This window comes from Anas platyrhynchos, chromosome 3 (genome assembly GCF_047663525.1).
Source record: "Anas platyrhynchos isolate ZD024472 breed Pekin duck chromosome 3, IASCAAS_PekinDuck_T2T, whole genome shotgun sequence".
Classification (NCBI taxonomy): domain Eukaryota; kingdom Metazoa; phylum Chordata; class Aves; order Anseriformes; family Anatidae; genus Anas; species Anas platyrhynchos.
This window is the reverse complement of record NC_092589.1, coordinates 51,720,281-51,744,754: the sequence shown is the minus strand read 5'-3', so window position 1 is coordinate 51,744,754 and position 24,474 is coordinate 51,720,281. Positions and strand designations below refer to the sequence as shown.

The window sequence follows — 24,474 nt, the reverse complement described above, 5'->3', positions numbered from 1 at the left end:
CCTTAATTTTATAGCTTAATAGTTTTTTTTTCTAGATTCTTCACTACATTTGGACACTGTATTAGTTTCAGAATCATCTGCTATTCTCCCTCAAGTGGGATTATAATCCCTTCTCCTGTCATGTTTTACCCTTGCTTCCTTCCAGATTCAGAAATAGAAATTCCCTTTACAACAGACTGTGTTTTCCAGTGGCAAAGTAGACTGAACTTCTACTCAGACCTTTGATCTGAATTTAGGAACAATTGCTTAGATACGGCACAAATAGGCTCCTAACTCCATGCCTGAGAATAGTCAACACATCCTGGAAAATTCCCCCACATCTGACAAACCAGTCCCAGTTCAGTGTAACCCCCTATAATTCCCATTGTATCATTCCCAATTTAAACTAAAGTCAAATTTAGTTCTCAGCTCTCTTTCTGATACCTTGGATTTAGTTGAGTTTGTCAATGCCTGTCTGCTTTCACCAATAGCAATACTGAAGATACAGCAGGAAGAGCACTATTTAGCCAGGTGTCCTTTTGTAAAGGCTTCCTCTTTACAGTGAGTCAGAGTAGATTATGGAGTTGATATAGTGTAGCTGATAATGAACCTGTGGGCAAATTAAAGGCTTTGTTTAGCTCACTATTGCAAAAAGTCTTGATTTCACATTCAGTCCCATTTCCCTCAATAAAAAGAATGCTCTTAAAAGGCTTTTGGTTTTTTGCTTAGCTGGGTACTTGAGTGAGAATGACTAAACAGCATGTCAGAGCAATGTTAATACATGCCTCAGTTCCTGTTTGTGTACAGATGACCAAATTCATAGCACTGCAGTTTCACTGCAACTTACTTGTGAATAAGTTTGCTAGATTTGCCATTTTTTTAATGTCTTAATCAGAACAATTCAAAGAAAATGTCTTTTCTTTTAGTTCTGCAAGCATTTAGAAAACATGTGCAAGCCCTATAATATTTTTTATTTCAACCATCTGTTGAGCACTATCCGGACTGTGCACAGCCAGTCTGTTTTACAACCAGATCACCTAAAAAGGCAGATCTGACCCAGTCCTAAAAATGATTCTCCCATACTCTATTACCAGCATAAAATAAGACTATGTTGAAGCCTATCTGAAAAACATATTTGTGAAATTCTATTATTAACATTTAATAGTTGAGAGGTTCTGACAAAGTGCAGAGCAATGTTTTTGGGCAGATTCTAAGAAAAACAATTGAACCAGAGCATCATAATGTTTTTTAAAAGCTTTTAGTCAAATTTTGAAGCTAAAATGTTTTATATATTATCCATAAATAAGGGGGATCAAGTAAATGACCTAATAAAAAACTGATGTTTGTACTACCATCATACTGAGTTTTGGTGCTTGAAGTAAGAGACTTATTTCCTTTGTCTCTTTTGTAGAGCCAGAGAAAAGCACCAAAATCAGGTGAATAATAAGACACCACTACAAAGCAACAACACATGAATACAGTACACTGTCTAAAGCTGCCAGGGTATTTACAGAATGACCAGGGATGCCATGATCCAGACTAATTTTATTATAGTCAGGTTCTTCAATTCACTGAAACAGTCCTGAAAGGTTCCTTTATTCATTGCATATTGAATGATGCAGGTGAAAAGCACGTGCACAAATCTAAAACAGAATATCATTTTCCATACTACTTTCATTTTAATGCTGAAGGCTTTCCAAATGTGTTCCATCTTGTCTACACACTCTTCTAGAGACACAATCTCTGCTTTAAACAGATTAGAATCAAAAAATGTAACGAAAAAAGAACAATGAAAGGAGAACCATTGATTGCTTTCAGATGATTACTTAGGTAAAGTTAGCTATCTGATTTATGGGAATCACAATTGTGATTTTTGAGGAGTGATGCAAGAAAAGAGCAATATTATAGTACAGGGCTATAGTAAAGGACGACATTGCAGCCACAAGACTGACAGACAAAAACTTCAGAGAGAGAAAGGGACAAAAAAGTTTGATAGATCAGAATGACAACAGAATAAGAAAACAGAAGCTGAGTAGTTAAGACTGTCAAAGACCTTGAAGGAATGGTGTTTAAACAATAGATAAGAGAAATACAAAGAGTGAATAGAAGGATTAAAAAAGACATTATCAATCTAACAGACAAGACAGAAAATGTCAGCCCTCATCATCAAAACAAGATTCACTGAAATGGAAAACCAGACATAAAGACATTGCAAAAATCAAGGTACAAGTCAGAGAATCCTCAAAATAAGAGTTATCACAAAAATGGCAATGTGGATAGATCACATATGATAGAAATAAAATGACCATATTCCAGTGGATATCTAATAAAGAACTGATAAATTCTAGAGGAAATAAGTCAGTCTTTGCCTGTCCAATACACATCAGCATTGTTCAGTATTGTAAGTGCAAACATATATACTGAGTTGGCCATCGGCAAGATTGATATTTTAAAAAATAAAGAAATCCTTGTAATCTCAGTGCCCTAGCTCTAAACAGCAAAGCTCAGAATAAAGTATACAACAGCAAATGCCAGTTTCTAACCTTAAGGCTGTGAAAAAAGTTCAAGTGATAAAAAACATTTGAAAATTTTTGTTTTCTCAAATTACCAAAAGATAGTCAGTACCTCCTTAGTAAAACCACATGAAATGCTATCATGTATCACATTTCCAGCTCACATTCTGAAATCAGAATTCTTCATCCCATATTTTGCTTCTAAAATCTGCAGATGAAATATTTCTCCAGAGCATGTGGAAGCATAAAAATGCTAATATCTTATGTCTATAAAAAACAGATAATAATTAACATTTACTTCAGCAAAAGTTAACAACACCAATTAAGTTGCCATGCATCTTCATATCCTTTACCAAGATCTGCTCTACCATCTTGCCACTTCTTTTCATTCATTAGAAAAGTAAATACGAAAATTATGAGTAGCCTGTATTGCAGAGTTATGAAACAAAGGACTGCCTGCAGGATGAGATGGAGAAGAGCTGCGGTGAAATCCACTCAAAGCCTTACCTTCCAATTAGCAGAAACTCCCCAAGCACTCCCAGGCGTCTCATGGCGATGAGGATCCCCCTCACTGTCATTCCCTCACAGAAGCAAACCACCACTCTAGCCTTGGGTAACCTTTCTCGTAGTTTGCGGAGCAGACGATCAAAGCTCTTTTCCCCAGCGTTGCTGTAGATTTTGTCAGAATGAGCAATGCAGAGACCCTCTTGGGCAGCCAGCTCTTTGAAGGCCTCCATTCCACTTTCCCCATAATTTCCTGTTTTAAAAGAGAAAGGAAAAAAGGTATTAAATCAGGCATTTGCCCAATTAAGGGTGGGAAATCAACTACAAAAAGTAAAGGAGGTCCTCCAAAGTGAACATGCTCAGAGTTCAGTGAAATAATGATATACTTGTGGATCAGTAGGTCTTAAGTGACCGGGAGACTGAAGGTTTCTTATATTGATTTACCAGTGGATATTCAAGACAAATAAGGTGTGGAGAGGTAGAAAAGTGGACAAAGAGTTTAGACAGTACATTTAACATTCTATTAACATTTTTCTTGCAATTATCACAGCTGTTCTACTACAGGAAAACCGTCACAATAAAGAGAAAAAATAAAATTATTTCATTCTAATCTGTTGCATACCACATGTATTCCCCAGTAGTAAAAATGAATGAAAAATGATTGCAAACATAAAACATCCTGATCTGGTTACATTTTAAAAGCCGTTTGCACCAATCTGACTGACCAGTGTTCATGACAGTTAAAATTTAGACCTGATGTTTCTCTTGTAATAGGAGACCATCTGTAAGGACTTCCAAAACAGCTCTTTCTAATACAGAAACATTTTGACTTTGTGGTTCAGATAATACACAAGTTGATTCTAAAATTCTTTTTTTTTTTTCCTTCTCTTTTCATATATTTTTGAATCCCTAAAACAGCTTTGTAAAACTCAAACTGCCTTCAGCTATGGAGACAGGTGAAATCTCAAATTTTCTTTGAATATTTTATGCCTGCCAAGAGCACAAGATTTATGATGAACATCAATCAGAGAAGAAGAGCAGATGGATTACAATAAATTGTCTATTAACAGCAACAAGAGATCATTCAAAAAGAGAAGCCCAATTTTTTCGCTATCCACATTTGTAATACTTGCTCGGTTTCTTGAGGGAGTAACATCAAATATGTTCAATACTTCCAGACACAGACCTTTCCAAACCTGTGGTAACTGAAGAGATGCAACTCCCCTCTTTGCAGAGACAGTTTCAAATAGCAAATTGCAATGAGGAGCACTTCTGAATCAGCCTAATTCATTCACCAGAAAAAATGTACAACACCCCAAAATGCACAGCTACAGGACAGAAAATTCATCAAGAGATAGATCAGGCATTCTGTATAAATCAAACAAGAATAGTACAGTTTTTCCAGAAATTTGGATTCTTTACTGCAGATCCAACAAACTGTGCAGTTTCATATAGTCATAATTGTACTAGGATATAGCCAAACCTTCCACATCTATTTTCAAGCACAAAATGCAAGTTTCAAAGTCTTTTGCACTGAGCTAACCTAGTTCCTCACAAATTTGCAGCTCAGCGGCATGGCCTCTTTTCCAATCTGTGACTCAATGACAGATACAGCACGCAGGTCTGTCTGCTCTGCTGCCTGTGAACCAGACGTACTCCAGAACGGGAGCAAAGCCATGGCCCTGCACGGCTGTGGGGAAAGGAGAGGAAGGGCTGTGCCTGGTGGGAATGCACCAGCAAGCAGCCCCACACTGCTCAGCCCTGTCCCATGCCCCTGTACCTGGGGAAGCACCATTGCCTCTCACAGGGGTTGTCACACTGGGATGGATGCTCAGAGGAGACACTGTCAAGGTATTTCCATATATTTGTAGGACATAACTCACAGTCACCAAAGAATTTACTGCAGGACCTGAGGCTGGGCAGTTTGAGCTACAATGCTTTTATGACCTGTCTCGGGCCCCAGGCTGCAGCAGGACAGCCTTGCTGCCGACTTGCATTAGCAAGCACCTCATACTTTGGAAAGAAATTGGAATATAATGCCCAGTTTCACAGAACTGTAGGGGTTGGAAGGGACCTCAAGAGATCATTGGATTCCTCCCCTCCCCCCCTCCAGTTTCATATGGAACTTCATGCAACAAGTAAACTCATTTGAAGTCAGTGGGATTATTCCTGAAGTAAAATCTTACCTAAGCTGAGCCACTGGAGTAAACTGAATCTTCTTAGATATTTAGGCAATGTGTACTACAAAACAAATATAATAAGTTTCCTACCTAATTTAATAATGCCCTAAATGTAAGGGTAGAATGGGATTTTCTCATACATCAATACAACACTAACTCTGTTCTAACCGAAGCTAATGATTTCAACAAATACAAAATTAAATCCACTTAGAATGCTTTTTTCCAGCTTTAATTTGATGGAATAACAATCATCCCAAACACACAGCCACATCTGCACTAACAGTAAAACAGCGTACAAAAATTAGGCTAATAGGAAGTAGTGTTGCCTATACATTCAATAAAGGCAATTAAGAACCTAAAAGGTATAAAAGCTCATTAAGATCAAGAACCACACACACAGAAGATCAAAAAAGCAAAAACAAAGCAAAAAAAATTGAGGCTGGAAACGAAAACTTTCTAACCTTTCTATGAAGTTGTGAAACAGCTTTCCAATAGCAGTAAAAGGAAAGGCATCTTATTTTAGAATGGAGCTGGTAAGCTCACAAGAGCATTACATAATGTAGATGTCTGCAACAGACGGAGATGAAACTTGATGAAACAGGTCCTTTTGAAGCCTGTTTCCTGCACTCCCCAAGCAAGACAGCACACTGCACACCTTCCTCCTCCAGGGGAAATGACCAAGAAGAGAATGAACATGTGGCAGATGTTAGACCCATTGTTCAGTGCACTCAGCTACCGGGGAAAGCACACTGTAAGGGTATATACAAAACAGAAAACACTAATTAATTCTGTGCAACAGCCAAGAATATATCCATCTGTACCAGCTTGCTGGGTACATCAATTTCAATCAACACATGCAACAGCTGAGAAGGGAAACGTGTAATGAAAGAAATCTGCACAAGATGGCAGTCAGTGAAGAGTTTCAACAGGATCAACAATTGCAACACCACCATGAACTGAGGGTCATTTTTCCTTTGAAAGAGCAATCGAAAATTCAATCTCATTCATAACTGCCTTTTTGTTACTAGAATAAATTGGGAAATGACTACGTATTTATTATCTGAAGGCCACAAACAACCAAGTTTCATTCTGAACTGTAACCAAATGCTAGCTGTGCCAGGAACATATTTTAAGCCCCATGGTACCTTGCTAACTTTTTAAAAATATTTGCTGTTTTGTTTTAAAATCCCTCATATAATAATAATAAAAAATAAAAATTCTATTCAACTTGTATCCTGTTCAGAGAATGAGATATTCTCCTTTCATGCTTCAAGTAGAGTCCATACAGCACTGTAAAGGCAAATTCTAACCCTATCATGACTACAATTGTACTAAGAGCACTGTCCTCTCAGTGACAGACAGCTTTGCTTCACCACTCCAAGAATCCTACATAAGGCTATTCCAAATGAAGGATCCAAGTACCTGAAGATGCTGGTGAGAGCTATGCATAGTGAGAATTATTCTAAATCTGTGTTTTATGCAGTTAAGTAACAAAAATATGAAGATGAAGCTGTAGTAGAAATCAAAGATGTCAGCCTAATGAAAAGAAAAAAGACATTTTCACTTAACAATCAACTTGTATAACTCTTTGTTTCAAAGCCCCCTAAAGTAATTCAAAAATTTAGCTTCATAAAATGCTCCTGTGAGACATTCAAGTCAGAGCTGCCAAAGGAAGTTACACTATTTACTTGTATTAGCACTTCAGCAGTGTGGGGAGCTGAGCCCAGGAGCTTCATCTAAAAGGTTTATACTGTCCTTTTTATTAGAGTTGTCTGGCAATTTTACTTCCATTCTCTTTGTCAAGAGAGACATTTTTTTTTTTTCCATGTATGAAATGAAGCGGAAATGTAGCCTTAACAATCAGATGCTTATGAGAATCCTGGATATTGTCTTTCTGAGGGATGCACAGAGTATGGATCCACCTGAGCCATGTGAAAAAGTGCTGCATTTCCAAGGAGCTATATTCTATATTGGGTTATAACCGAAACAGAGCATCCCATGTCCTTCAATGGCTGATTTCATTCAAGGATAGCAATTATCTGTGAGGCAGCATAAGGCAACATGAACCGCTCATATTTGTGCTACAGAAATATATTCCCAATATATTCCAATGGCTGTTTCAAAAAAAAAAAAAAAAAAAAAAAAATCTAGAGGCAATGTTAAATATAACAATAACTGTACAGTTTCCAAATACATGCCTGGAAGGTTTTGGACTACTTAACAGATTTAAAATAAAGTTTTTTTCAAAAGTGTCAGTTTTCTCCCCTACAAAATCCACTATTTCCTTTCACCATCAGGGTATCTTTGAATAGGGTCAGTTAATGAGAAACGATTGAGTTGTCTCATTTTAATGTTTCTTATCAGTCAAACCATATTAAATAAGCGTGTGCATACTTCTAGTCCATTGCAAACTAAAATTAAAAAGGCCAACAATCAGATTTAAATTAGCATGTTTGCAATAGGCTGGGAACGTATACACCATTGGCTAATGTGGCTCAGCTGATAAGCACTCAGTTTCTAAGCTGTAGAAATTCAACCCTTTAGACCCATTTTTCGACACTTTTGATCTACAGAGTTAAAAATAAAAGCCTAAGTCTAAAGCCATTCTATCAGTGCAATAGATTGGCAAAAAAATGAGATGCTGAAGAATGGATCTGCCCACCTATCTTATTTCTGTACTTCCCATGTGTAAGTATTATACTTACAACAAGAGTAATACCTTCTTCTGGGGAAGCAAAAGCAGCCCTGTTGGCACAGGGCTTCCAGGACAATTGTGCCAACACAGCCCCCCTCTGATTTCCCTGTCACTGTGGAAAGGGTAGAAATAAAACACTAAAACATTTTTCTCTAGAAAATCTTTTTCAATGTTAAAATCACACTGTTGTCAAAGGGGCTACATTTTATGAGTTATCAGTTATTCCAAATAGAATTTGTATTTTGTTTTCACTGAACGTTCTACACTTAATGTTGACTTCAATGCCTAAAGCCCTTTACCACAGTTTCTTTTCAGAGTTCAGATAGCTTTTTCAACACCACTTTCTTCACTGAGTATATTTCAGCTCACATGTTTTTAAGAGGAAACTTCAAAGCAGAAGAGTTAGGCTACGAGAGTACTTTAGAAACCCTAAGGGATCAGCCACTTTACAATAAGAACACTGCATGGATATGAGCTCCAGTTCTGATATCAGTCAGAACAGAACAGTGGAGAAAGTAACAAAAGAAAAAAAAAAAAAAAAAAAAAAAAAGAAAGAAAGAAAAAAAAAGTCAGTAAACCTAAAACCCCACTCTAACACTCAAAGTTTAAAAGGAAAATCCTACCTCTTATTTATTCTAACTAGCTTGCAAATAAATCAGCAAAGAAACAGATTTTTCAACAAATAATGCCAAAGTAGCTCTTTCAATCTCTCTAAGTACAATGGTGTTTGGAGACCAGCTGGATTGCCCACTACTCCCTGAGTGCCTTTCACTCATTTCATGTCCCAGCTGCTTGGTTCTAAAGTTGCTTTTAGCAATGGGTATTGGGGACCTCCTTACCACCAGTATGCATCCCAGGCCAACTCATGAATCTGTGGAAGTCAGACTTTCCCTCATGTTTCCATGCTCATTTTTCTTTGACAGCACCTGAGAGATTTTGCATTGTGTGGAGGCCTCACTCTCTTTTCAGTGACAGAGGGGAACTCATTATCAGAAATTGATGTAGTGGTGTAAACACTCCACATTCTTTTAAAGTACCTTGGCAAAGTTTCCTGTGCTTACCGTAGGTTTCAAACCAACAGTACTCCAGCCCGATGAAAGCCAGAAAGATGCATTAAATGAATGAACTGAGTCATCTCTGGTGCTCTACAATACTCTGCCATCTGTGCTTATGGCCTATTTTCCTCCAAACTTCAGGCCCTTGTAGAAATGCAGAAAGGGAGCTGTTGAGTCAAGACTAGTCTTTTCATTTTCTGAACTCAAATAAAACTGAATACAAGGGAGAAAATAAAAACAGTAAATGAGAGGTTGGCGTTTGATGATTGCTGTAGCCATAAAATAATACAGCATTCCTATCATAGTTCAGTTTTTCAGAGAAATAAAACTATATTTCAGGTAAGAAAACTCCCATTATTTTATTAAATGCTAGGTTACCTTCTGTCATTAATTACAAAGTATGCACATTCTGCCAACAGCTCACCGTAGCTATGTATTATTTCCATAAAGTAAACCCAAACATAGGTAAAACATTGCTGTCAGATGAAATGGTTATATTTAAACCTTCATCTTGTATGAGGCACGTGCATCATCTTGAACAACTAATTGATATTCTTGTCAGAAACAGAAACACAGGTGAAGTCAGTCTTGATGTGGTGAGAGTAGTGCTAAATAACATTTCCAAAACAAGAAAAATGCCCCGAATTTTTATTTTTTTCCCTAAATTTATTCAAAGGATACACCTAGTGCTTATTTATTTCATTTATAACAAGGAGCTTTAGAGATTTATTTATATTCTAATGGATCTTTTTCATATAAATCCTTGTCTGATATACAATACTTGTAAAAAAAAAAATTACTCACTGATCCTATTCTTTTGTTGTTGTTCATGAGTTATCAGTAGCTTCCAGTTTTCTTTAGAATTTAGTGAAAATAATCCAATGACCCCTAACATTAACCATTGGTTAGGGCTGTTCTTTGGCAATGATTGGACAGTGGTCACAGATGTTTTCTCTTTCTTGATAAGACAGAAGAAAGTAAACACAGAATAAGTTCCAGTGAGAACATTCTCCTATGAATAATCTATTGTTTATTCAAAGTTCTCTGTAATTATTACAGTTGGTAAAGTTATTTGCAAAAATACTTCTGGAAAGAATACTCAAAAGGCACATCAAAGTAGGAGAACCGTATTCTCTCTCTTATTTTATTTTTAAATATGAGCAGATGTTTCAAAATGAAAGAATGAAATTAATGCTTAGTTCTGTTCATGCTTCGGCAATTATGCAATTAGTTTAGCTTACATTTCAAGCACAAGATTTAAAATACTGATGACAACCCTGAGCAATCAAAAATTACACATGTACCCTACTATGAATGAAGCTTTGAACATAAAAAAATTAATGGAAAACTAAAAATAAAATAAAAATAAATAAAAATAAAATAAAGAGACATTTCTACTGGCTGTCTAGTTTCTGAATCTGAGGGCACAGAGAAATCAGTTTATTAATTAAAAATTATTAATTTTTAAGAGGGACAAACTATTCAATTTTATTACTTACTGTCTGTTAACATTGAAAAAAGTATATCCAAAAAGCTACTGACCTCATCTATAATACCATATGTAAATATTCACTGCACCAAGCCTGTCTGAATTTAAGAAGCAATTGGACTGTGCACTTAGTCACATGGTCTAAACTTTTGGGTAGACTTGTGCTGTGCCAGGAGTTGGACTTCTTGATCCTTATGGGTCCCTCCCAACTCAGGATATTCTATGATTTAGAGCAATTTTGGCTTATATATTATTTTAGACACCTATATTTTCTGTTTATGGGAGCCACGCCTCCTGATGTTAATTATGTCAATTTTGGAATACTATGTAAGTGATAAATCTTAGTGTTGTGTGTAAGAAGCTGTACCTAATCACAGTTTATGCATCACCAGAGAAATTGTTCATGTAGATGGAATAAACTTCTGGGGTTTATTGCAAATGAGAAGAAAGACTTTTTTGATGCATGCTTAATCAAATCCCTTGATACTGTAACATAATTATTCAGAAGAGAATTATGTAATTTTAGAAATAATTGTGTTTTAATTTAAACTCACTTATGAAAGAAAGTTACTGCTTTGCCTATTATGTCCATTAAAGAATTTGATGAAAATAAATATAATTTTCTAATATTATCTGAACTATCTACTCTCACTCAAAGACTACTTTTGACTTTGATTACTATGACTAATCATCTGTAATAAATATCAGCACAGCTGGAAGAAACCCAGAATAACTTATTTAATAATTCTGCCTCTTAGATTTATACAAAAAGAAACAAAGAAACATAAAAAGGTTTAGATGCTGAGTCTGAAATCTAGAAATAAGGAGCAAAACCACATTTTTAATAACTTAAGAACAAGGCCTAGGAAAAGAGAACTGCATAAGCAAAAATAAAAATTATCTAAACAGAAGTGTTTCATTTTTAAAGAATCAACATTTTCAAAAAGATTGTATTTAACTTCATAAATAGTTTTCAGCAACAACCCCCCGCCAAATAAAACATTTAGTCAAAATATTTCCAATTACCTCTAAGCTGAAATCCATGTTCTGCAAACACTGTCACATATGGTGATTCCAGTACTCACAGTAATGATTTAAAAGACTTACAGCAGAACAGTCGAATACATAGCAGAAGTGTTTGTAAGATTTGCGCCTAACAGAAATAAATTGAAAACAAACAAACAAAAGAATAAAATCCTAATTTTGAGTAGTTCTTCCATCAATAAAGCTGAGGTAAGATATTGATGCCAACATTTCCAACCGAGTTAATAACCTCAAGGATTAACACAATGTAAATGTTTAAATTCCACAGTGTTAAAAGGCGTTTCTGATGCTGGTTGATGAAATGTTTGAAATATCTTTCTCTACAGGCTACTGTAGTATCTGCAGGTGAAAAGGTGAATAATGCTGAGAATCTAGGCAGCCCATACAGGGAATGAATGTACAACCACAAGGAGAGAATTATTAGTTTACTTTGTGTAGCTCCCACTGTGGTGAATTTAAAAGACTGAGTTTCAGAAGGGCACACTTGTGAGATAGAAAAACTGGCTAAATGCAATTAGGACAAAGTTATAAAGCCGAAAATGTGAGATATTATAGAAACTTAAAATACTACTTATGAATTAAATGCAAAAATGAACAGTTCATCTTCTCTTCTCTGAATTGCCATTAAGCTACGGAAGCATAAACTGGGATTGAGCGTAGGCACTGAGTTAGACAAGTCCTAAAAGAACAAAACTGTCACAACTGTCAGAAAATTAACAACAAACTCTATGACTGACAGCCTTGCATTCTTGACTGGTTTGCTTTTATCTCTGTCTCTTTATCACCATGTTATTGCTAATTAGGATCAGAATAACAAACATAAATATTCAGGAATTTCAAAGTAAATTTAAAACCTTCAGTGCCAGTTCTCCCCTACTGGAAAATATTTCAACTGGGAAGAAAATCCTAGGTGAGCAGCATAACAATTTGATGCATCAACATCACTGAAGTCCTATGACACTTGCAAGAATGCATCTCTCTCTTTAGCACACACCTCTTTGGGGGGGGGGGGGGGGGGGGAGGGAGGGAGAAAAAAACAAAACAGCATTTCAGTTATTCACAGTTTCTGATTTCTGAAGGCTGAAAGAAATGTGTCATTCATGAAGTTCTTGAAGCCAGACACACCTGCTATCCCATGACTTTTTTTTTACTAAGGCAAGTACCAAGCAATTGTTTGAACTGATCCCCTAGGTGAATGAAGAAAAAGCAACATTGCCAAGTCCCTCCTGGCTTTTTCCTGTCTTACAAGAAGAATGAAATCTTTTTTGTGCTGGAAAAAAATACAAAGATACACAAATTTCATGAAGACAGACAAGAGAGATGCCACCTCAGCAGGTGCTCCAGAACAATCAGATACCTTTTATTTTATGCCCTCATCCTGCCTCTTAGCTGTCCTATTTGCACACTACTATTGATAATAAAAAGTCAAGAAACATGTAAATTAAAGATTAAGAGAGATTAAATGTGGATTTATGAAATACTTGGCTTGTTTAATTCAGTAAGTATGAGGTAGGTCTTTTCCTGCATTTTTATTGATAGGTTTCTTGTAACCTATTAGTTGTGCCCCTCCCCTCCCCCCCCCCCCCCAAAAAAAAAGAAAAAATAGTTTTTATTCCTCCTTTTCTGCTTTCACACTTACTATTTTCACATCAGAAATACCTACCTCATTCATAGTCTCTTTCTTTCCCTGATATTTCTCACTCAAGTTTCCCTAGATGCTAAGGAAAGGTTTTAAAGAATAGTGATCCAAGAAAAACTTGGAAAAAATAATGAAATGACCTGACTGTTATGCAAATCTGGCAGCCAGGAACTACAGGCTGCCTGCCAGAGCTTTGAATACCAACCTAGAAGTGCAGTGGTCCTGTGTACAAGTGGGTTCTTCAGGCTGTGCTTCAGCAGGGACACCTTGGACCACGCAAGTCCTCTGGCATCTGCACCTGGTCACAAGGACACTCCCAGATCACCTCCAGCACCTTCCATTCTGCAAATTGGAAGGGGAGAGGCTTCTGGGATGAGGCCTTTGCAGCACACCTTATGAATGCCTTCTCACATTGTGTGTCTCACAGAGATGTATGTAACACTGCTATACAGACCAATAAGACAGCTGGTTGGAGGGAGAAAGGAAAGACTCTTTCCCAGGTTTTAAGGCAGAAGACAATGCATGAACAAAGCATTAAAGTTGTTTGTTTGTTTTTTTCCCCTACACAACATGAATTTGCTTTCTTCACACTCACAGCACTTTGGCTTACAGACAGCTCTTGAGGTACGACATCTTGGTACTCAACAAGGAGTGCTGTTATCCAGAAGGCCCTCGCAGCCTCTTCACTCCAGTTTAAAACAACATGAACCCAAACACATAACTCAAGCACAGCTTCATCTGCTCACTCTCCAGGTAAAAGTTCCCAGAAGGAGACACTAGATGAAGAAACCCTCCGCTGAAGTCCCATGAGCTGACTGCAGTCCCCTTAGTCCTGCGCTGGGTGGTGGGCACAACGGAGGGAGGGTATAGCCCTGTGTGCTCGCACTGCCACATCTTTTCCCAAATCACACCCATGGGGGCTGAAGCACTCAGAGAAACTAAGCACTAGAGAACAGGGCTGGCAGAGAGGCCCCTGCCAGGCCCTGAAGATAAGGCAGAGCCCCGAGATGGGCTTCAGGCTTGTGTGGCAGCAGCCTGTCAGCCCTGCTGCCCTGTTTCCTGGAGGCAGCTGCCAGTGGGGTGGGTGTCTCAGCTGGGCCTCATCTGGTTAATTGGCATGGTGACTCAGCTGAGAGGAAAATGGGGAGAGAAGGAGGGCTTGGGTAGGCGGGTGAACCTGGACAGCAGGTTCCTGGTGAGGATGAGCCTCTGGTGGCTGGTAGAAATGTGAGGAGAGAGGCTGATGCCAAGCACAAGCTGAACACATCCAAGCACAGCAGCTGCTGAGGGCAGGGCAAGCTATTCACATACCCCTCGCTGCATGTGAGCTCTCCAGGAAGACTGTAATTAACCACTGTCAGGGCAGGCAGTGAGATGGCAGACCGCAAAGCAGATCTGGGCTGTTACCAGCCTCAGCGCTGGCACCCCACTGGCAGCATGAAGCAAGGCTCTGGCAGAGGAGCCAGCTGTCTGTAAAAGCTGACAGGCTGCTTCAGTGCAGCCTCTACAGCTCTCACAGCCGTGGGAATGAGAAGAAATCTGCCTGCAGACATGGTACCCGCCTGTCTTCTTTCTGGTGAGACTCCTCAGCAAGACCAGGCCATTGCTCTGGCACTGTGAAGGAGGGCAGCCCCATATGAGGGATATCTTTGACAAGAGTCTCCATCAAGGATGTAGGGGGGCAATGGGGCTTTTCAGGGTGTCATACGTGTCTGCCTTGGTGGAATCAATAACTGTCCATGCAGAGGCTTCTTGTTCTTGTGACAGTGAGTCTGGTGGATCTAATCTGTGCAAGCATGGTACTAAAACACTCCATGTATTTCCATCCAGCAATGAAAGACCTACTTTTAACAAAAAGGAATACAGAATCTCAATGGATGCGCTTCTACAATTGCAAATATTAGAAAATCAGTCCCCAAGGTCCTGACTGGACACCACGGGTATGTGACCCAAAAAAAATACAGACTTCAAACTCTATTTTGACATTGTATAACCCAGCATCGTTAACATGCCTCTGGTATAAAATAACATAATGTTCTGTGACAAGATGTAAGCAACACAGAGTGAAAAGATACCAAATTCCTCAGACACATAGAATGTTTTCAGGCCAGATATCATCTGCCTCTTGTATCTAATCCAAATATAATCGACTAAATTGAAGCTGATACCAAAACACATGCGAGTTCCAAAATAAACAAATTTTTAGTTGCTAATTACACTGGACAATTTCTTTCTCTTTCTTTCTTTCTCTTTTTCTATCATTCTTTCTTTGTTAAAAGAACAAAATAAACAACCAGGTTATTTATGACAAAAAGCTCATGAAGGTTTCATAATAGTGATAGATACATGGACAGGCAGAATAACTCTCAGAGAAAAAAATCATCACTGCAAATTCTGTATACCACTGAAGAGCCACATACACTCCTTTTCTGCTCATCAAAGTATATCCAGCACTAAAGTGAAGACCTGGTAGTCCTTTGTATGAGTCTCACATAACCTCCTCTTCTCCAAAGTAAGCAAGATATTTTAAAAAAGCAAGATATTTAAGTTAGATTTTAAGGTTCTTAGTACAGTATCAAGATTTCACCAAGAGAACAAAAGTATGCTTCCCACGTTTTATAGAAAAAAGATGATTCTTCATAATGAAGAGATACACCAGTCACATTCCATTTTGTCTGGCACTGATATATCCCTTTTATTGATTTTAATTTTTCTCTTTCTTATTACTATTTTTCATGCAACTGAGTAGTTTGTGTGGTTTGCATGCACTTTCCCATTTGAGTAGCTGATCATAATGCAGTGATCCTACAGGGCAATTTTAATTAAATGAGATTTGCCTTAAAGAGGCTGTTTTGAAGAACACTCTCCTATTAGACCTCCTATGATGTTTCTCTAAGTATGTGATTCTATATAGAAACAAAAACACAGATGATTGAAATAGGGAAGTTCAGGGCATCTGTGAACCTGTATTATATAAGAGCAGAGACACTCAGGGACTGAGTAAAGCTCATTTTCATACTAAGGAACTATGTAGAAACTGTTTAGCTGTTACATTAGCAGCAGGATTTCTACTGTTTCTAAAATGCTACTATGAATTCCACCATAGAATTCAATAGAAAAGCTAACTGGTTTTATTTAAAATGCAGTCTGAATGCAAATCTTTCTTTATCTTCCTTGAAACTGTTTGGAGCCTCAGAAGGTTATACTGAAATTAGCCACTGCTCATTTCCTTTGGTGCCATCAGGATCCAGTTCAACACTGTTTCTGGTTGCATAGATGAAAAATATTAACAGCTCTTGATAAAGAAAACTATACACAAACTGTGGTCACAGATTTCAGCATATTTCCCCTATGGATTCAGCTCATAACCCTCTAGGATGCTTACACAGAAGAATAAGGAGATAAGAAAGTCTATCACGTATACAGTGTGCACAACTTCCACAAGCAATGCAAAGCAACTAATTCTATGCTGTTACTCTTCTGTATGGAGAGGGAGGAAATGTGCCCATCAAGAACCATCTGACCCTCACTCTATCCTTTTGATGCAATGGTTTCTCCTCCATCACCACAACAACCCCACAAAAGAGGGTTTTGATGTGTTTTTGTTGCATTTGAGAGGGTGAGTACAAATGCAGAAGGCTGCTCGTGAAATATCAGCCTGTTGACAGGAATTACTGGCACAACTGTGAGCAAGCTCCTTCCTGCAAAACCTTTGGCAACAATGAATATCAAAATCATGGACAGAATTTGTATAAATATGTATATCTTCCGAACATTTGTTATATTCTTCAGTGGTCTCATCTCCTTTATAAGAGTGGTTAGGTTAAGTTTTGTATTTTATGTGCATGAGATTTTCTGTCTAAGATCAGTTTTATCCTTAAAAACATCTCCTGCATTGCTATGGTATTTTCAAAGGAACTACAATCTTATCATATACATCTGTCCAGGTTTTAATATAATCAGAAAAGCATATGGTTATGCATATTAACATATTATGAAAAGGAGATGCTTTAGGCAGACCTCAGTTTTCAGCTTTATAATTTGACTTTTTATATGCCATTGGAAAGCACATTAAATGATACAGTGAGGAACAAAATCTACTCTGTGAAACTGAATTTCTATGGATTTTATTTTCAAAAACAGAGGTTCAAGCAAATGATTGCTGATAAAATCGAGGGTTACTAGTTTACATAATACCTCTGAGTATTTTTACAATATAGAATAGCAATATTTCTGAGCCATCTTATTGCATCTTCCTTAGCTTACAAAGAAGGCATATCAAACCAATAAGACATGCTAGAAAGAAATGAGGTGATAAATAAAATAATAATAATAATAATAATAATAATAATAATAATAATAATAATAATAATAATAATAATAATAATAATAATAATAATAATAATAATAATTAATAATAAAAACAGGATCTGACAAAAAATGTAAACCACTAGACTCTTCCAGAGGTAAATTTAACTTTTTTATTATAGGTACTATTTAAAGGTAGTGTTTTTTAAGAAAACACCTGACAGCTTACTTAAATAAAAAAAGAAAAGGAAAAACAGGAAGATCATTAATTTACTGAGTTAATATACAGGACTTGATGATCCTTATGGGTCCCTTCCAACTTGGGATATTCTATGATTCTATGATTTTCTGAAATAAATATGTTTTTGCATAGCGGTCTGTAGTGAAAAGAACCATATCTGATGACTCTTTTTCCTTTCTGTCCTCTGCTCACTAAGATCATTACTCATACATTCAGATGTCAGCGGGGAGGGGGAAACATGTTCAGAAAGACAACTGAGTAGCCAAATACTTATTGGAACTAGGACTATCTTTGGTGGTGGCACACTGCTAATACACATGCCCAAAGAGAATCACCTCTCTTCATAAAGGCATTCATTGGTCCCTAACTGATGCAGTGGCTGTTCGGCTTTTTGCCCTGTACTGCTTGCTGAGAGTAGTTGTGTTTGATGCTTTCTTTGGAAACACTTTCAGTTCATAACTATTGGAGATGCTTCATCATAACATCTAAAGAAAATCTCAGGAATGGCAGAACCTTGATCAGGACATAAATCTTTTTGGTATAATGAGTCTTTCTGGGCACTTCTTGACTGCAGCAGAGATTAGAGTTTATCAGTAACCAGCAAAAAAAAACAAACCTTCATGACTGATAATTAGATCTAAAATACTTTGCTGGAATACCTCTGAAATATCTTGCTGGAACACATCTGCCAACCTTGCTTTCAACCCTGCATCTCATAGACAGCTGTAACTAAAGTTTTACAAGAAACTGGCTTGCAAGTGTTCCCCTCATAGCAATCTATCTTGTTAAATCTCATCAACATTTATAATAAGATGTTTGTATCTCCAATCAAAGACTCCAACTTGAGACAGAAAAGGCTGTTAACAAAAGTCATGCTTTAAAATGTCACCTCACACATTGCCTAGGAAAAGAGGTTAGACATTTCTATTTTCTCTGGCAATGTTAATCAAATCAATTACTTAATTTTGTGTGTAATCTAAGAAGCTACTGTTTTCATCGCTTTTGTAGGTAGATATCTATCCTATAAAAAATGATAAAAAATAAATTGATTTAAGAAAAGAAACCCAAATGTGAATTATATATGTCACTGACATCATAGAGCTAGGAAAAAAAAAAAAAATTAAAGCGTTGCTTCCTGAATTGCATCCACTTTAGTCACATTTTGTTATAGGTGTCAACTCTGTCAGAATATCATCTGTCAAAACGAATTAGTGGAAAATTTAGTACTTCACTTTTAATGAAGAATAAGATTGTAATGCATTTTCAATTTTCCTTCATCCTCTTGTTAGCACTTGATAAATGCTCCTTCTGAAGCACTGCTGCTCTTCTGACATGATGCCTGTTCTCTCATCTAGCAAATCTAAAGAAAGTCAGAAGCAGAAAGAATTCTGGTTTTCTTAACATTTCATGAGATCTCTGCAAGCTATTTTCATCTTGATTACTTAATTTTAAGTAGATTATTTGCTTTTTTTTCTCCCCTATTAAATAATACCTTTATTTTGAGTGGATAGCCATGTTAGCAGATATTAATGAACAAAAAAAAATATGTAAATAAAAACATCTGAAGCATTTCAGTATGTTCATGTGGGTATATTCAACAGAAAGAAGATGAACTATATTGTCTTTTCTTAATGGGGTGCTGTGAAGAATTTTGATTTAATCACAAAGGACCATTTGCCTTTTTTTTTTTTTCCAGGAGTTGTGGTTCATTATAATACTACATGGGGAATAAGCACTTTCCTTCATGATGTTTACTGTACTTATTATCACTGAGAAACAAAAGATATTTTTCTTCAATGCAACACCCATTGTTTTTTTCACTTAGTGATTGAAGTGGCTCAAATGTTGGCTGGGCAACCTTTCTGGTTGATGCCATGAGACATTTGCCTTCTTCTGGCAAAAAAAGGGGAGGGGAGGTTGGACCTGATGATCTTGAGGTCTCTTCCAACCTAGACAATTCTGTGATTCTGTGGAAGGGACGGGACGGGACGGGACGGGACGGGACGGGACGGGACGGGAAGGGACGGGAAGGGAAGGGAAGGGAAGGGAAGGGAAGGGAAGGGAAGGGAAGGGAAGGGAAGGGAAGGGAAGGGAAGGGAAGGGAAGGGAAGGGAAGGGAAGGGAAGGGAAGGGAAGGGAAGGGAAGGGAAGGGAAGGGAAGGGAAGGGAAGGGAAGGGAAGGGAAGGGAAGGGAAGGGAAGGGAAGGGAAGGGAAGGGAAGGGAAGGGAAGGGAAGGGAAGGGGGAATGCTGATAAAGGATTATGATGTTGTGTCACTGCTGGAAGGGACTCTGCAGAACAGGAAGAAGCATTTGGCAAGTTTTTATGTTCTGTATTTTGTGAAAGACACAGACAGTGTATACATACCAAAAGATGATGATGGTGTTGATGGTGATGATGAATAGATAATTTGCTTTCCCAGCTCAGAAGGAAATGAAGTGGAAGCTCCAAAAAGCAGGCATTTTAAGATGCGTATGTTCAGATAACTTCTGAAAGAAGAGGCTGATGAGTTCTCTGAACTTCTAGAAATGACACTCAATAGCTATTGGAAGTCTTAAAGTGCTAGAGGATTGCAACAAAGGCAGTGTTGTGCAATACTTCAAAAGAAAAAGTGAGTTAACCTGAGTAACTACTGATCTGTCAGCCTGACATCCATTCTGGACAAAATAACTCAGCAGCTGATGCAGAACTTCAGTGATAAAAAATAAAAATAAATAAGAATGGGAACATGATAATGTAAGAGGTGCCAATTTTGTATATGTGGAAACCAGATTTTTCAAATTCGGTTATCTAAAATATCTTTAATCCATGGATTTGCAAGTTTGGCTATTAAAAGTAATAATGCAGGACATCTAACTTTATTTTACATTACATATTTTCTATGGACCTGAAATGATAGGAATCAATGTTGCATGCATGAAATAGATTGAAGTCTGTATGTTAAGTTTCAACATATACTAGCATTGAAGGAACACTCATAGACTGGTTGTCTTTTTATTGTGTCCCACAAGAGTCTGTTCTTAGATTTTACTTGTTAACATTAATCAGTGACCTGGAGGAAAAAAAAAAAAAAAAAAAAAAGTTTAAGCACATTATCAATAACACTCCCAAATTACAAAGATTGGGAGACAAGTTACTAATACATCATGATCTAGGTCATTCATTAAACTAGGCTTGACCAAAAAATTATGCAGATAAATACACATACATATAAACTCCCAGGAACTTAAAATTCTGTACACAAAAGATATTGCATCCCATCATGGGACAAAATTACTGGCTTGGGAATTATAATATATAAGCACTAAACATAATGCTCCGACTAAATATATAGAGAGATAATTGTGTTGTTTTTTTTTTTGTTTGTTTGTTTGTTTGTTTTGTTTTTGTTTTGTTTTGTTTTCATGTATGTAAACAATACAATACTGTAACAACAGAGAGATCATACTACCTTCATTCTATTTGGCAGCAGTATGACTGCTTCTGCAATAATATCCAGTACTAAAAGATATTGAAAAACTGGTGAAGATTTAATGAGTACCCATCAAGACAATGCAAGAGAGGAAGATGTTACTTAAAGTAAGCTATTCCAGGATTCAATCTCCTCAGATCAAAACAAGAACACAAAGCATTAAGCAGCTTTTAACCGTAGGTAGAATGAAATTCTAGGACAACATTCCAAGAGAAGCATTGGTATTAAGGAGCCTACCAGGCTGGATTTTAAAATGGGTTAAGTATACACACTTCATTATATCATGTGGGAATTCTGTGCAAATGTGGGAATAATTGCATGAGTTTGAGTTGGACTGTATCTTCAAAATCTCAAATGGCACCAAAGCTGGACCTCTGCCTTTACTCTGCATTCCTAAAATATGTATCCTATTTCAAAACGCTTGAAGTTCTCAATGCAAATGTAATATGTCCTTAGCTATAACATGTACCTATAACTTCTCAGCACAGTTGTTAACATGAATATCCAGATTACTACATCCAAGCTGGGATCTGTTCAACAGAGTGCTCTATGTGGTAAATCCAGATTAAATATTACACTTCTCAGTACTTGACTAGCTACATTCTGTAAGGCTGACGCTACTAACTCTAACAGGTTAGTTTTGAAAGCTTCAGTATGCCAACATTACAAATTCAATGAGGGCTCTGCAGACATAAAAGTTTAAGTCAAGCAGTTCAGAGTTTAGAGCACTCATCAAAGTGGACAATACACTTCACTTTTGACTTTCTCTCAGGAAAGTGACATAATCACTGAAATCACTGAAATGGATATTCCATATTATATTACATGCTATCATGCTCAGCAATACAAACTGAGGTAGAAGAGGGTTCGGGTCGTTGAATAAGGTAGAAGATGGTTATAGTTTGGAGACTGGCAAGGCATAAGTCTGACTACCTGAGGTGGTGAGAAATTTCCTTTGTTTTGCTTGTTTATTTTTGTTTGTTTGTTTGTTCACTTTCTTGCATCTATTAAGTTGTCTTCATCTTGACCCAAGAGTTTTCTCATTTTTTTCCTTCTTATTTTCTCCTCCTGTCCTGTTGGCATGGGATGAAGAAGAGTGAGTGAGTGGCTGTGTGGGTGACTGGTTGCTGTCAAGGGTCAACCCAGCACATGGACCAATGTACACATTAAAACATCTTGCAGAACACGGCCGTGTAATATTTGACAGTAAAGCTTCACAAAATGATATTCCAGTCTTCTCAGAGGAAAAAATGACCCAGAATCTCCTCCAGTTAGGCTGATCTGAGATAATGTTTCCCTTCCTGCCTAGCTTTTTTTTTTTTTAAAGTACCCCAGAATAAAACATTTTTAATACTGCAATAATTCATTTTCACTAGTCCAAAGCACTTTTTTGCACAATTAATACATGAATGAATGTATTCACTGACTCTACAGCAGAGCCAATCACCCTTTCAAGGTGAATTAGGATTAGGGCAAAATGTCCACTTTTTTTGTTTCTCTCGTATAACTGAGTATACTTGGATCCTTCTTTTCTACTAGATCTATTCCCTAATTAGCAGTGAAGCAGAACTCCTTGATGCATAACTTATATGCTCTGAGTAAAATTACTGTTGTAGAAATTAAGGGTAAAACATCTGTGTTTGCAGGTGTGCATCATCCCCACCCTCTTGTTGATTAAAATGTATGCCTTTGTCTATTGCTGCTCTTGATTACAATATATCAAACACCCTTTCCGTTTATTCTAAGCAACAACAGCCTTTGTCACCACAAAGATAATTAGTAGCAGCATAAAACCAATTTTACCTGAGACTGAAATTCAAATGTGCATTGCCATGAAGAAATTCTTTGTAAAGATTTACATTTTTTATAATGTAACCCGGGAATACTTCTACATAAGAGGAAGGCAGATTGATGAAATATTGTTTCTATTAGTCAGATATACAGGCTTTCCCTTAGTTCTCCTCTTTTTCTTAGTGTTTTCCCTCAAATATATATAGGGACATACATTTGCATTGGAATTGTGTAATAATTATACCCCAAACCAATTCCTACAGAAATCAGTGGCAAATCCATTTACAACAGTGGAATCAGGTTGAAGCACTTTTCTACTTTTAGTTTAAAATATCTTATGATAATGAAGCTAATTATGATCTAACTGTAATGAAAACTAAACCATTCTCAAATTCTTTGCCTCTGCCTGCCTGAAAACTAAGCTTGTATGTCAGCTCAGATGGATTTTTTTCCCTAGTTAGAAGAAAACATATTTCCTAATGACTAATGATAGAACATCAATTCTGTATGGTTCAGGGATGCTTACACCTGGCTGTTTAAATTAACATAATATTTTTCTTTGTTTGTTTTGCTTTGTTTTTTCAATAAAAACCTGGAAAGAAAGAACAATACTGAAGAAGAGAGATTTGTTTTCATAATTCTCTGAAACACAGAATTCTGAGGCCATTTGGTTTCCCTCTAGCCTAACCTACTACACAGACATTAACAAGGTTTCTAAATACTAATTGTATCTGTAGAAAGCTTGTCTTTAATGTGAGATAAAGCACCCAGTGCCTAAGTTTGTAAAGCGCTGGACACTTCTGTGATATGACCAATACTCAGAAAACATGTCCTGTAAGTATATGGTTAATTCTTGTCTTCCATAATTCAAGCACTTGGAGTTGAGTCAGTGTTCACATGCCTTTTTGGATCAAGCAAGAGTGTTTTGCACCTTGAAGTTTCTCCTCATAGAGTCAGATGCATGGCTAAATTTCAGTCAATAGCTAATCTCCCATTGACTTCATTAAGGCAGAATCATAGGTCTGAATGTAAATACAGATGTATAGCCAGAATTTTAAAGAGCATTTTATTATTCATATGTCCTCAGGATATGAACTATAAAAAGCAGTGATGTGTCTTAGGATATTTGTGGCACCAGCACATTTCTGCTTCATACTTTACGGGCAACACCATAGCTACGACAAAAGTTGAATACATTTTTTAACATACATTTGGACTCAGAAGAATAGACAGAAGTGGGTACGACAAACTCATTAAGATTTCAAGCATGACTATACTTGAAATTGCCTTGTAAGAGCACATTAAGATGCTCCTTGCATGAAGGGATAGCATCTATAACATGCTACTTACATTCTGGAATAACAGAAGGCATAATGCCTATGTATTGTCTGTTAAAATTACAGGACATATTCACAAAATTCACTACGGCATTCCTTTCTAGAAAAACTGCTGGGTAAAAATGTTAATTGTCCTAGCTACCAGTTTCTTGTTTTCATCCATGGTGTTTTGTTTTGCTGTGTTACTTAGCATGTGCTGTCAGATTAATTATATCATTTTAGATTCA

General features: G+C 37.0%; 1 protein-coding gene across 3 annotated transcripts in view; it reads right to left on the bottom strand.

The window, feature by feature from the left end:
- GRM1 (glutamate metabotropic receptor 1) overlaps nt 1-24,474 on the bottom strand; it is a 184,646-nt gene that overhangs the window by 146,478 nt on the left and 13,694 nt on the right. For all 3 annotated transcript variants that reach the window (XM_072035894.1, XM_072035895.1, XM_072035893.1), the window contains exon 3: nt 3,000-3,249. In XM_072035894.1, coding sequence (XP_071891995.1) covers nt 3,000-3,249 — 250 coding nt within the window. The remainder of the gene's footprint in view (nt 1-2,999; nt 3,250-24,474) is intronic.